Below are 15630 nucleotides of genomic sequence, written 5' to 3'. Positions count from 1 at the left end.
CTCATTTCCTTGTTGTAATAATATATTCTACCACTGGGCGTCAGCTAAGTGTGCTCTGACCTGTGCGTAGACGTAAGCACGGAGTCAAGTTCAAGTTGAAATTGATGAATCCCACTCTTTGCTTAGAAATGATCGTACGCACAGGGTAAGCACAAATCTGTGCGTAGAACACGTTGATGAATGAGGGCCCAGGTGTTTTGTCAACACAAGTTGGAAGGAACCCTGGAGGAAGCGATATAAGGAAACGAATTGCCAATAAATGTAAAGTTACCTTTGAACCTGTTGCAGGGAATATGCCTCCACTCCACATATTTGGTCAAATGCGAAATAGTAAAATATCAGAGCACAATCAAAAACGCGATTGCAGCGTTTTCTTGTAGGCTAAAGGGTGATGTAAGACCTCATGTGCGTCTCATGTTACAAACTTGACATTGTGAGCAGAGCGCATCTCATTTACATTTAAAGTCACACACACACACACACACTTTCAACTCACCATGACCTCGTGAGCAGAGCGCATCTCATTTACATTTAAAGACACACACACAGTTTCACTTTCGTTTCAACTCACCACTCCAGCATCATATTAATGCCGACCCATGCAGTGGATTTTGTTGGCCGCCAGATGGCGCCCAGACCTTAATTTATGACGGCCAAACATTAAATCTACAAGCCAGTGGCGCTGGGCGTGTAACTATTTTGTACCCTGCCTACGTGCAACAGCACTTAAATAGAACAATCCTATTGTTACACGACCCACAGGAGGGTCGCAAGCCGCCACGGGGGGGGGGGGGTCGCCAGATGATTACAAAAAAAGCCTAAAAAAAAGTAGTTAGATAACCTAGGTGGGGAACAACCAGGAGATCACTGCAACTCACACAAGTTGGAGAACTATCTCTCTCTCTCTCTCTCTCTTGCTCTCACACACACACAAAAGGAGCCGCATGTGATTGGTGGAGGCGGGACCCTTACAAAAATCCCCCCAGAAAAATCTACTTTGCATTGATATATTGCAAATATATGCCATCACACACAAAGGGTTAGAATTATAAAATTAATATGTGGTGTTATGATCAGGGCAGATGTTGAATAAAAGATTGTATTATTTTCAATCTGACATTACAAAAAACCTGAAAATCCATCAAAATCAGTGTTGTTGCTAATCATACATATGCTAGCCTGTTTTTTAACAATAATTTGTGATGCTATCCTATCACAAACACTGGCATTTAAAGGGTACACATAAAAAAATGCCTGCACCAGAATGCAGGAAATTAAGTCTTTGTAACAAGAAATGTCCTGGTGGGGGACCCCCAGACCCCCTGCTTAAAAAGTGGCCAGACTGGGGCTATATTTTGCACTATATTTCCTGGCCTGAATGATTTCCCCAGTCCGACCCTGGTTAAAAGCCTCCAATGCTTATTAGTGTATGTGCGTTTGAACGTGTGCATGTTTCAACCATACATTTCCATTTATTTAAAAAAAATAAAGAATTCTTTTTTTTTACCTCCTATAATAGTGTGGGTCGCGGCTCTCTGACCCTGTTATTTTTGGGTCGCGGCCTGAAAAGTTTGGGAACCCCTGAGCTAAATGACCACCAAATATCAATATCTGCTCGGGAGGAGCCAGGGTGACAGTCGACATTAGATGGCCAAGCGTGAGCACAAACAAGAAATCCAAATCCTTTTCTACCAATATGGCGCGATGCCACAAACGCAACCAGTTGGTCACGGTTGTGATTTAATGAGTGTCACCCGTTTCCCTACCAAGATGGATATGGTTGTGGTAATGTGATTTATTACTCTGGATAGAAACTGTTTTCAAATACATAGTAACTTGAATAGTCACACTTACATCACGTCTCTGAAGGCAGAGTAGCAAAATAATCTCCCCAACATAGAAATCTGACAAAACCATGTATAACATGTTTACGTAAAGCACATCTAAGCATGTTGGATCACTCTTATGGAAAGGAATGGATTATATCTTTCTTAAATATTTGTCTGATTACCTTAAAAAGTCGTTAGTAAAAACATTGTTCAGTCAAAGCAATGAATTGGAACTTGGAATTAGCTGATACTACAGTATACCCCTAACACAAACATATATATACATACATTAAGGCTGTCAAAGTTAACACGTCATTAACGCACAATTCTGTTAATGCCACTATTTTTTTTTACGCATGATTAAAATATATATAGATTTTTTTTAATAGACTTCACTCAGGTGTATTATTGATACTCTCATTGATACTATGTTTGTGCGTGTGCGTGTGTGCGAGTAGGGATGGGTATCGTTAGGATTTTATCGATACTACTACTCTTATCGATACTGCTTAACGGTTCGGTACTTTATCGATACTCTTATCGGTTCTTTGATTATTTTGCAAGAAAAAGACAATTAATTAAGAACAGACATTGCTTTATTATTTATAAATAAATATTATTTCTTCAGCAACAGCAATGTTCTTTTATATAACTTTATAAATAAATGATAAAATATAATAAATAAATATTATTTCTTCAGCAACAGCAGCAACAATGTTTTAAATGTGTCCGAATTATAGACTTTTTATAATAAACAAATGTAAGATAAGAAAAACTATATACACTGAATGATTAGTTGTTACCTAAAGCCCTTGGACTCCACTGTAGAGAAGGGGTGCAGGCCTTTGACAACAAACTGGGTCACAGCCCTGTGACACTCTTTCACCCTATCCTCGGTCATCCTTCCTAGCTGCTAGGGTGAAGGGACTTTGGGCTTGGCTGGGACCGGTGGTGGTAGAGAGAGGAGGGGTGGGCTGGGACATGGTGGCTGCAACCTCAGCCTGACGATCTATAAAAATTTGTCATCTTTCAAATATATTTGTAGCTAAACAATTAGCTAAGCAATTATATTTTATTTATTAGCCTATTCGTAATAATTCGTTATTAGCCTAGCTAACTCCGTATCTTGGCTTACCTGCAGTGGATGTGGATGCAGATGGAACACTGCGAGCAAAGCAGTCAAACGGCACATTTCTGCACACTAATGTTATGTTTTGCCAACAGATGTTTTGATAAATCGCTCGTATTGCCACCCTTACTGGCAAATGTTTTGTTGCACTTGTGGCAACGTGCGTTGTCGGCATCGACTCTCGTAAAGTATACCCATACTTTTGAGCGCTTCGCTCTCTCCGCCATGATTAGCGCATGCAGAGCCGTCTGTGTGCTGCGCACTTCAGCAGCACGGAGCCACGGACAGCACCTTCCTTAACACTTTGTATGCCACGCCGGGTTTTCCTTTTTACCCCCTTGATGCCACGGTCCACTCCCAATGTTAACGTTAATATCGCCTAATCTATGTTTTAAATTATGGCTATGTGTCTAATCTGCCCATCGCTTATCAAAGAATCATTTTCCAGTCAACATTGGCAAGGCAGATTGTATTTTTATCGCTTCATTTCCGTTTGATAGCATTTTGAAAATCACCCGTTTTCCGGGGGAAAACAACCCATTCTATGATAATCGCCTTTTACTGGAATATTCCAGAACGTTGTCATTTGTCAGTCTATTTATGAATCGTTTTCAAATAAACGCTAGATAATCGCTGCTATTATTTCCTCATGGCTTTTACAGTCAAAACAGCTATATCACATATAGTGGAAACGCTTATATCTCCGTGAAAACGAGTCTGATTATCCTAACACTGATAACATAGATTCCTTACCTGACATCAGATGGTATCCAAATGGTATATTCCAATTCCTGATCACCATTTGAAAAAATCGATAAGTGTATTGATCCAACGTGTATACAGTAGAACACATGATTCCCCACGGCTCAGAGGCTCCAGAATGAACTCTGGTAACCCCGGCTGCATCAGTGAGAAGTACAAGGTGGAGTCAGAAATCCGTTCTCCCATTCACTTTCATTGAGTCCATTCCAAAAGGGTGATTTACCATCTGGGAGACGATAGGGGGCGCTTTTTTCACATCTGATCGCCGGCGGTCCCTGGATCTCCAACGGTGATGCAATATGATTTCAGATCGCCAATAAAAAAAGATAAAAAAAAAAAAAAAAAAAAAAACGAGAATAGCCGTGACGTGGCATTCAACGGTCGGGGCGTAAACCCGAATAAAGCCGTGAGTGGCGCTCAAAGTGTTAACACATTGGGCGCCGGGGGTTGTGCCCATCATTGTACCCAGTCTGCCACCATTGAAAGCCTATGGAGATGTTTACCTTCTTTACAGGGCTATAACTTTTTTTAATTTTATTGCTATATTGACATTACTATGGCCCATAAACGCCGAAATCATATTGATTATTGCGTTATGGCAGCGATCCATATGCACGCCAGTGTTTGTCTGGACCCACATAACAAGATATGACTGCCGGAGGGATTTCCTCGACGCACCGATCGCCACCTCCGGTTTTGGCGAGAGTGTAACTCGCCCGACCATCCACAAGGCGGTGGTATTGAGGCGTTGCAATCTCATACAGGGTGCCGCTGCAGTCGGGAGGGAAGCTGGATGAATTATGAATGCCATGGCGAAAAAATTAAATATTGATCGTTCGTTCAACGCATGGCGGGCAATACTGACTTACGCCGTTTTTGGTGTGTTAAGTACCCGTATGTATATGTGCGAGTGTGAGCGGCTCACGACGTGTGTGTAATGGCTCACTGCGGCTCGCTTCTCGTGCAGACAGAGAGAGGAGAGATAGTTCGCAACGTTTTAAATTCCTCTGGGAAAAAAAAAAAACTCATAATAATTTCTCGAGTATCGATAGCAGTACCGATAACGTCGGAGCTTATCATTCAATACTCTTTTTCTAATTTAGTACCGGTGCCCGTTTAGAACCAGGGTCCGGGGAGCATCCCTATGTGTGAGAGAGCGAGAGAGATAGAGAGGGGGGGTGAGAGAGATGAGGAAGGGGCAAGAGAGAAAGAGCTGGGAGAGTGTGTGTGTGTGTGAGAGAGAGAGAGGGGGGGTGGGGGGGTGAGTCCTCAGCCCTTGTGTGGGTGAATGTAACAAGTTTCTAACGTTTTCTTTCCCCTATTATTTCATGAACACTTTATTCATTGTTTTAAATTATTATTTTCTTTTAAGTTATTTTGTGCATCACTCCGTTTTGAATTTGATGCAAATTTGCAATGCATGAGGGTCATCCTTTGTGTTAAATGGCTGCATAAAGCAAGCATTTGTTGACTCATATTGATAAGAGTATTAAAACTTGAAAAAGATCCGTTTAAGGTTAGATAAAAAAAAGATAAAGAAAAAATGTGATTAATTTGCGATTAATCGTGAGTCAACTATGGATAATCATGCGATTAATCAGATTAAATATTTTTATCGATTGACAGCACTAATATACATACATACACACACACCTCAGTCAGCAGAGGGGTCTTGCTGTGGTCCCAGGTGAGGATGTTTAGAAAGGCGGTGTTGATAACGAGGAAAGGTCCAGGCAGGGCTCTCTTCCCCTTCCCCTTCCCCTGGCTGCTGCTCTGCTCGGCGGGCTCTGCCGACTGCATACACTCCTCCAGGGCAGACCTGATCCAGGAGGTGGTGTGGTCCAGGGCAGCTGAGGAGGGCGTTCACAATCACATTAGGCACGTGTGATTTGTCCTTTATTATTTTTCAATATTTACCCTCGATTCTTTACATTAGAACCATGCTGGATCAATAAAATACAAGGGAGTGGTCCTTCAGACAGTCGTTCTCAAACTACGGGTCGTGACCCAAATTGAGGTTGCGGGTAGGCGCATTGGCAAGTAAAATATATATATATATATTTTTTAATGTTCTGACAACATAGTTTGGCTAAATATGCCTTGTTTTATAAATGTGTATTGATAACATAGTGCTGTAATTACATTTTATAGTAAATATGCATGATCAAGTTCAACAACGTGTGCTTTTATTTTGATATTCCTTAATTCCACGTTTGAAATTACGGGATACATTAAGTGTGGGTCACCAAAAAAAATTCTAAATAAAATGGGGTCCCGGTATGAAAAAGTTTGAGAACCCCTGCATTAGAACCATGCTGGATCAATAAAATACACGAGAGTGGTCCTTCAGAAAATAGGAAGGTTCCAGGAGCGACAACATCACAGAATTATGTTTTCATCAACACAAATACAACTCACTGGGCGTCTTGTCCAGGATGCTCTGGAACTTCTCCCGCTCGTACTCCACAGACTGCTTCTGCAGCACGGGCCTCAGACTCTGGATGGCATAGTTAATATAATCCACCCTCATCAGATCCAGGATATGGAAGATTTCCCTATTGTGTGTGGAGACCAAAAAAAGATGATCCGTTTTGATTCATTAGCTTTTTATATCTACAATACATACATATAAATACATTTATGATAAATGATTGTTTATGGTTTGTATCAGGAAGGGGGAACAACATTACAGTCACAAAATTGGCACAAAGGAAAATTATAATCATTTGTTTCCCTCCACTCCACCCTCGACCTCTAACCTCTAACATATCTGCATATCTGTCTGCATATAACAGACAGATATATATTATATATATATATCTAAATCTATCCACCCATCTGTACATAATGCTTTTATTACATATCTGTAGATATAGATATGTAGATCTATATCTGCACATATAGCCCACTGCACTTCTGCGTTACATTGAAATCAGGGAGGAGATAGCGTGGGGAGCAAATTAATGAATGTGGATGAGAGCCTTGATGTAAGTGGTGGTGCTAGAGACATGATCCAATAGACTTTTATGCGCCTGAGTCTCCTGAACACGGCGCAACCAATTCCAAATCGATCAGAACTAAATCGGCCGAGCTAAAGTCCCCTTTTCAGCACCTACTCCCCATACGCATGCGCAGATTGCCAACGGAGTCTGAACGGCGCGCGACGCGGCGCGAATGAATGTGGACTGTTCCATCAGAGGGGGGGGGAGCTTCGGTGGCCAGTGTCCTTTCAGCCGAACAGGATAATGGCAAAATGATCCCACTCAATGGCCAGACGCGTCTTATGGCGACATCTACAACTACCTCATTGAGTCTCCAGGTAGACTAATGTTTATATTTAAGTGCAGTGGTCTATAGCCGCTTCACACTACCACCACAAGCCCCCCCCCCCTCTGATGGAACATTCAACATTCATTCGCGCCGCGTCGTTCAGACTCCGTTGGCAATCTGCGCATGCATATTCAAGATTGTTTATAGTCATATGCACAGTTAAAACGACAGTTTGCCATACAATGAAAATCTTACTTTGCTAGTCCACCCTTCACCAAAAAAATCACACAGTACTTAACTTAAACATATTTAAATACAAGCGAGTGCTAGAAAATAAGGTAAAATAGATAAATATATATACACAAGGCACAGTGAGTTACATTGCACATTCCGATCATGTGAATGGAGGTGATAGTGGGTCACAGCAGCAGTTAAAAGTGTCTTTAGTGATTCATAGTTCATAGTAGAAGGTGTGTGTGGAGATGGCCTGTGGGTAGAAACTGTTTGTCAGTCTCGTAGTTCTGGCTTTCAGACTCCTATATCGCCTGCCTGATGGCAGGAGGTTGAAGAGTCTGTGTTGGGGGTGTGTGCTGTCCTTAATTATGTTGTGTGCTCTCCTGGTGGCCCTGGTAGAGTAAATGTCTTGTAGTGAGGGGAAGGCTGCTCCAGAGATGTACTGAGCAGTTTTAATCACTCGCTGGAGTGCCTTCCTCTCCTTAGCAGTGCAGTTTCCATACCAGACCGTGATTGAGCTGTTAAGGACACTCTCAACCATACTTCTATAGAAGTTGCTGAGAATCTTGGGTGGCATGCCAAATTTTCTCATCCTTCTTAGGAAGTACAGTCATTGGTGGAATTTTTTAATTATATGTTGGGTGTTGTGAGCCCAGGTGAGGTCCTCGCTGATGTGGATACAGAGGAATTTAAAGGTTTTAACTAGGGATGCTCGATATTGGCTTTTTTACCGATACCGATATTGTCCAACTCTTAATTTCCGATACCAACCGATACCGATATATGCAGGGTTTCCCCGTCCAAAAAAATGAATAATTTCAGGTAACTAATCATTTCACTGGATATATATATAACAAATATTGTTATTGTTTTTTGTTTGTTTTTAAACCGATACCGATATTTTCCGATATCACATTTTACTGCCGATATCGGCCGATAATATCGGTCGGCCGATAATATCGGACATCCCTAGTTTTAACCCTATCCACCTCCGTCTCACCTATGTACAGAGGTGTGTGCTGTACACTCCTCCTCCTCCTCCTCCTCCGTGGGTCAATAATCATCTCCTTGGTCTCGTCTGCGTTCAAGGAGAGATTATTGTCCCGACACCAGGCCACCAGTTCCGCCACCTCCCTTCTGTACGCCTCCTCAGCTCCCCCAGTGATCAGTCCGATGACTGTAGTATCATCTGCGAATTTGATGATACTGGTGTATGGGGAGTAGGTGCGTATGGGGAGTAGGTGCTGAAAAGGGGACTTTAGCTCGGCCGATTTAGTTCTGATCGATTTGGAATTGGTTGCGCCGTGTTCAGGAGACTCAGGCGCATAGTCTATTCGATCATGTCTCTAGCGCCCACACAGCCGTAGCTGCAACCACTTACATCAAGACTCATCCACATTCATTAATTTGCTCCCCCCGCTATCTCCTCCCTGATTTCAGAATCCCGGAAGTGTTGCGGTGGTCTATCCCTTACCTACTCTTACTAGTTACACTGTTCGCCAGTATGACTACGACCACTGTCTTTACATACCTGTATCACTGTATATTACAACAACTCTGTACATACATCTGATTAGCCCTACACTCAGTAGTGCTCATTTATATATTTTATACCCAGTTTAATCACATGTACATTGTATATTACTATTGCACTTTACTGTTACATTTGCACTCTGGTTGGATGCCAAACTTGTGCTGTATAATGACAATACATTTGAATCTAATCTAATCTAAACTATGTTATCTGTACTCTCTCTAACTCACCTGAACAGGGTCACTATGTTATCCGTCTCTCGGAGCCTCTTGATCTCCTCGTCCCTGACGGGAGCACATATCTTGCCCATGGTGGTGGTGATGTAGGAGGCAAGGCCCTGGATGTCCACGGCGTCCTTATCGGCCTGCTGGCGTATCAGGTCCATGTCCAACACCTCCATGATCTGGGTCCGCATCCGATTGGCTACCGGGTCCAGGAATGATAGTAAGATCTATCCAACGAGGAGAAAGAAAAGAGGAAACATTTAGTCGTTATTCCAACTCCCTATGTGTGCCCTCCGTCGGTCTGGGGAGGGTGTAGACCGAAACATGGGGAGTCACCAGCTACTTCTTTTACCTTACAGCTAGGTAGTTTCACGCTATCTACCCCAGTTCCCCTTCCTGCTGAACAGACCGCCCCCCAGACCTACCAGTAGGAGTCGCTGTTGCAATGACCAGGACTCATACCAAACCAGCTTCCCACCCGCAAACACTGACAATCGTGTTCGTAGGAATGTGTGACCAAGCCGGAAGTACTGCTGCTGGGGATTGAACGTCTCTGTGGTAGTAAGAGAGTGCTTCTACAAGATACACTACACCACTAAGATACCTATGTACATATCCAAATACTTCCCAAAGGTCAGTGAATCCCACGATCACAACACCAGAGGGAGCTCCACAAATCATGTTCAACCCAGATTTGGCTCAAACAAGGGACTAAACACGTTTCGCAATAATATGCCACAACAATGTGGAACGCCCTACCCACAGCTGTAAAATAATGTGAATCCCTACCCTCCTTCAAAACCGCTCTCAAAAAGCACCTACGGGAGACTGCAATTAGAAACTGGCCCCCGTAAATGTCCAAATCCCCCCCCCCCCAATGTACAGTTTCTTCTCCTTCGAATGAATTTTTTTTGTATGGTCTCTTTTTCTTAAACAGTACTGTATACTTCTTCCCCCAGGCCATCAGAGCCTTGAACACTGAACACTGAGTGCCACAGAACACTGAACTCTCCACACACAAGCACACATGAGCACGCACACGACACGCACGCTGTACACGCTCACACACTAGGAGCCACTTTAACATGAGCAAGCACACACTCATGCTGCACACGCCCACACTTATGGCCACAAAGGAAAGGTCACTTTAAATATAGTATAGCAACAGTAACAGTGTATTGCACTACCAAAGGACCTAGCATGTCCTCCATGCTCTGTAAATAACTTATGTACAAATACCGAGATGCCCCACTATGTTACCTGTTTATTGCACAATGTTGTTTTATTGGATTCTATTATATGTTGTACTACTGTATTGCACATCGTTGCGGGCAAGACCACCCGCATTTCATTGTATACTTGTATGCCGTGACAAATAAAACTCTTGACTCTTGACTTGACTTGTATATCTGTATGTCTTGTCATAAATGTCTTGATGAATTGAAAATGGGGGACCCTGATGTAAACAAGACGAAAGTCTCTCTCTGGTCTGCATCCCCTTAACAATTTTATGTATTGAGCTGTACTGTATTGTACCCATTCTGCAATCTGTTAACACTTTCTCTGCCAAGGACGCCTAAACTAGTCATTCCCCGTCATGCTCATTCTGCCAATGACGCCGTAACACGTCATTGAGATCAATATTTCAAAAATCTGTGATCGCAATCATATTTCTCCCCCGGAGACTTGAGATCTACTGTTGATCCCCTCTCAACACTCCAACGGTTCAAGAGCGCCATCTGGTGGCCGATCGCCCAAACCGGAAACGGAAACTGGTGCTCATTCCAATTCGGTCCGATCACTCGCTAATAGTCCCGGGACTCGAGCTAGACACAATGGATAGCAATCCGTTACCGATAACTCGATAAACAACATGATTTGGACGTATATACTATTATACAACCTGGAGATGGATCGCATATTTCAACATCCCATAATAGGAATATTTTTGCTGCACGCTCATCGCCCAACGCTACGAGGAAGCTACGGTGAGTTTCAGCGTTTTTCTTTATCGTGTTCAATACAAACTGCTCTAATGATCATATCACCCACACTAGATGAATCATCCAACGTTGGCCACGGAATTATAAACGACCCCCCCCCCATCCGGTCAAGATCAGATGATAAGTAGTAACTTCTAGAAGCACGTCCATTCGAAAAATGTTATCTCGCGCCGATCGCTATCAAACTGTATACAATCATCAATAATGCATTTAGGGCTATAAATCACATTCTGCAGAAAGCTGCAGAAAACGATAAAAACATATTTATACTTTAGACCGTATTTTAGTATGAATATGTGAATGAAAAAGTATAACGTTGCTACACCCTGAACAATAGATACTTGATGTTGAATGGGCCATAGTAATGTCAATTTAGCAATACAATTTAAAAAGTTATAGCCCTGCAAAGAAGGGGAACTTCTCCATAGACAAATAGAGCTGGCAGAGGATGGTATAATGATGTACATAAGCCTGGCGAAGAAAGTGTTAAAGTTTTCAATCAATAAATCAATCAAACCTGCATTAAAAAAATATTTAAGGTTAAAAGGTCCCGCCTGTACAAGCTGACTGAAGGTACTTTACACAAAACTAGATTTAAATGACCTTCAGTCATGTTATACCGGCAGGAAGGAGCTTTAGCCCATCGACTTTACATTCATTGTGGCTGATTGATTGAAAACTTTATTAACAGATGCAGAATGGGTACAGTACAGTACAGCTCAATACATACAATTGTTAAGCGGATGCAGACCAGAGAAAGACTTTCGTCTTGTTTACATCAGGGTCCCCCATTTTCAATTCATCATAACATATGACACACACGACATAAAGATAGACAGTACTGCTACATCTATACATTTATGACATACCAGATTTGCAAATACAGTACTGTTTGTGATACAAAAAGTGTCCAGAAAAGAGTGTATATACATTTGACGTAGAAACTGTACATTGGAGGAGGTTGGGTAGGTGGGGTTCGGTGGGGGGGGGAGTGGGGGGGGCTGTACAATGTACATTGGATGTGTGGGGGGGGGGGGGGTAGGGGGTGGGTGAGGGACACTGTACACTGTACATTGGAATACTGACAAAGCCATACTTGGTCATTTACTGTACAACAGGGGTTAGGACATTTGTAGGGGCCTGTTTCGAATTGCAGTCTCCCGTAGGTGTTCTTTGAGAGTGTTTTTGAAAGTGGGGTTTACAGCTTTGGGTAGGGCGTTCCACATTGATGTGGCATAATTGCGAAACATGTTTAGTCCCTTGTTTGAGCCGAATCTGGGTTTAACATGATTTGAGGAGCTCCCTCTGGTGTTGTGTTTGTGGTATTCACTGACCTTTGGGAAGTATTTTGACATGTACATGGGTACCTTAGTGGTGTAGTGTATCTTGTAGACCAGGCCCATTGCAAGTTGCTGTACTCTGTTGTCTACTCTAAGCCATCCTAGGTAGTCAAAGTGGGCAGGGGTGAGGTGGGTTCTAGTAGTAAGGTCAAGCAGTAGTCTGACCAGTTTGTTTTGAAATGTTTGTAATTTTGTTTTTAGCACCTTTGAGGTGCTTTGGTACCATGAGGTGCAAGCATAGTCGTAGTACCCTTGAATGAGTGCTCCTGCCAGAGTCTTCAGGGTATTCTTGTTTACCAGAGAGGAGATCCGGTACAAGAATCGAGTTTGTTGAACTGAGCAGAGCAGGATAACTAGTATGAAGAACAGCAAGGGTTGTGCTGAAAAAAGGACTCGGAACGACCGATCTGACATGATTTTGGCGAGTAGGAAAAAGGGCTACGGTACAAAAACTGTGAACTATCCCTTTAACCTTCTGTAGTGCAGCAGTGAAAGGGTTAACCGGCTGTTGTGTGGCAGTGAAAGGGTTAACCTTCTGTGTAGTGTGTCAGTGAAAGGGTTAACCTCCTGTAGTGCGGCAGTGAAAGGGTTGAAAGTGAAGAGCCCTGACCTCTCGGATCTCCTCCAGCAGCTTGATGGCGTGCTGATACTCCGGCGGGTCGCTGTTCAGCTCCGACTCCAGGATGTCCCAGAAGACCTTGTGGATCATGTCTTTCACCCTCTTCTCTAAACTGGAACAATTATTATGAAATGACAATTCAATTCAATCTAAAAAAAAAACATTCTGTTCGGTTCCAATTGAATTTTGATATGTCTTAAGCTAAACAAAAATGGCAGGACTGATTTAGTGTGCAATAACTGAATATATGCAATGAGAACCCTAATTTCACGTTATTTTTATTAATAAAGACACACATTAACATTGACTAATTTGTTTTATAGCTCGCTTTTCATATTGATGCATTGCCTATTTTTCACACCCGAAGAAATAGGAAATGTTTTTTTTTTTTTTTTTTACTTTTATTAATACAGAAACAGCCAAGCAATTGCCTACTGGATTGTTTTCCTCCTATAAAAAAGGTATTTGGCGCTTTGATAAAGATTAGAAACAACTTTATCTGAGATTCATGTTAAAACTAAAACTGAAGGAGGACACCCTCTTCCCTTGGTGACCGTTATGGGATGTGTACCTGTTCTGAGGTGGATTGGGTATCTCCAAGTGGAAGTTGCGGTTGACGATGATCTCATGGGCCAGGCTGAGGTTGGACAGGTCCCGGGCAGAGGTCATGACCTCATCAAAGGTTAAGGTTTTGGGTGGACTAGCTGTGGGAGCGAAACATTGACAAATTGCTATCAGTATCTTGAGAAGAACTGAACCGAGTTTCCAATGGACCGTTTTCACAACAATTAGTTAGCTGTAACTAACATCCTTAATATTGAGATGGCTCCATTTAAGTGCACCAGTGCCAGGGCCCTGGTATTGTGCACACCGGCACAATGGCATGGCCCACTAGCATACCTGAAGTGAACAGACCAATTGTTAATGTTAATAATTGCAGTTGTGTTTACCCATCTATGACATGTCAAAAGGTCGGCCGTGAAAAAGGTCCATTGGAAAAGTGCAAGGACCAAAGCAAAAACTATGGACTGGTATGTCCTAAGACTCAAAGTCCTGGAGCATAAAGCAATGCAAGACATTGATCTCATTGATAAAAGCAAAACCATTGCAGCAGGGATCATGGATCACAACAACAAATTAACCAATATCACGTGGATAACATCATATCATCATCATCTGCATAGATAAATCCCAGCAGCGGGAAAACAAAGAATGAGGCTTACATCAAATTTTGCCAGAAGGGACTATAGGAGATAACAGGGTTACCCCCATCACCGCAAATATTTTCACCTATAGCACTTCAGTACACTTGTTGTACTTTATGGACTGGCTTAAATATACGTTTGTTTTAAAGTTGACTGTTTTAGAGCCCTTTGGTGAGTTATTCTCCACACAGGAGGTGCAGAGGTGGAGGGGGGTTGTTGGGGGGTTAACAATTCCTAAATAAAGGTCACATTTTGTTACTCACTGAAGTGAAGGTTTTCAAAGTCAGAGACTCTACTCACACATAACTACTTCATGTTCCAAGATGAGAACCATCTACAAATCAAAGGCGTGGGTATGGGAAGCAAAGCAAAGTTTTTTTTAGCAGAATTGTGTATTCAACTCTACAGAAAATGTGTCTTTACCATACATTAAGATGTGGAAAAGATATATAGATGATATTTGCATACTGTGGACAGGGGATGAAATTACACTGATACAATTCTTTAATTTATTTTCCTCAATGCCAAAAATGAACATCTAAAGTTTACTATGGAGTATGACCAACACACCAAGTAAATTTCTTAGATATTATAATCAAAAAAGACAATGGAACATTCCAAACGGATGTATACAGAAAACCGTTAGAGAAATTCTCTATTGAGAAGTGATTCATTTAATCCTACTCCCCTAAAAAACTGTTTACCTATCAGCCAGTTCTACAGGATCCGTAGAATCTGTAGTACATTTACATTCACATTTTACATTTAGCCGACGCTTTTATCCAAAGCGACTTACAACAGGTGCGACAGGTCACTGAGTAGCCCTTCAGTAATCTTAAAATCGCCAGATGTCCTCCTTCTATGGATACAAGTACACAAGTACATGGAAAGGGTATTAGAAGTAGAAATAATTTTTTTTAGACTTTGTGTAACTTTGTGTTTGAATGGGAAATAATGGTGAATGGCCCTTTTTGCTTTTCGTTATTTTTTAATTTATTTAGTTTTCTTTTTCATGAGCATTGTTTTTGCTTGTATGTTTGTTATCCAAAAATGGAAAATAAAAATAGAACAACAATAATAACAAATAAATCGCCAGATGTCTACGGTCTTCCGAGTTTGATCGAGTAAGCTTAGTGTGGTTACTTTCAGGAAGTGGATTTATACTTTACTCCCAGAAAGGTGACTTCACTGACGTACTCTACAATGAAAACAATCATGGAAGCAGCCAATTTAAACCCCCATGCAGACAATGCACCTTTCAAGTGTAGGTAGATTATCCATTTATATTTCGTATGTGTTCATCACAAATTATGTAACGCCCAACCCAGTTAGATGCCACAGCTGCCGACCTGCATAGTAGGAGCTGGATTTTCACCTACTGGGTTAGATTCAGATTAGATTCAAATGTATCGTCATTATACGGCACAAGTACAGTACAACGAAAAGAAGTTTGGCATCCAACCAGAGTGCAAATGTAGCAG

General features: G+C 41.9%; 1 protein-coding gene across 2 annotated transcripts in view; it reads right to left on the bottom strand.

Annotated features, from left to right (window-relative positions):
- Positions 1-15630, bottom strand: part of tcp11l2 (t-complex 11, testis-specific-like 2) — a 34959-nt gene that overhangs the window by 14098 nt on the left and 5231 nt on the right. The window contains exons 2-7 of one of the 2 annotated variants that reach the window (XM_084330354.1): positions 14946-15008; positions 13516-13648; positions 12936-13056; positions 8989-9209; positions 6139-6275; positions 5374-5570 (exon numbers count right to left, since the gene is read on the bottom strand). In XM_084330354.1, the coding sequence (XP_084186480.1) occupies positions 5374-5570; positions 6139-6275; positions 8989-9209; positions 12936-13056; positions 13516-13613 (774 nt within the window). In that variant the 5' untranslated portion in view covers positions 13614-13648; positions 14946-15008. The remainder of the gene's footprint in view (positions 1-5373; positions 5571-6138; positions 6276-8988; positions 9210-12935; positions 13057-13515; positions 13649-14945; positions 15009-15630) is intronic. The other variant, XM_084330353.1, reaches the window with a different exon arrangement.

This window comes from Notolepis coatsorum (genome assembly GCF_963971535.1).
Source record: "Notolepis coatsorum genome assembly, chromosome: 15".
Classification (NCBI taxonomy): Eukaryota; Metazoa; Chordata; class Actinopteri; order Aulopiformes; family Paralepididae; genus Notolepis; species Notolepis coatsorum.
This window is presented reverse-complemented; position numbering and strand designations above follow the sequence as displayed.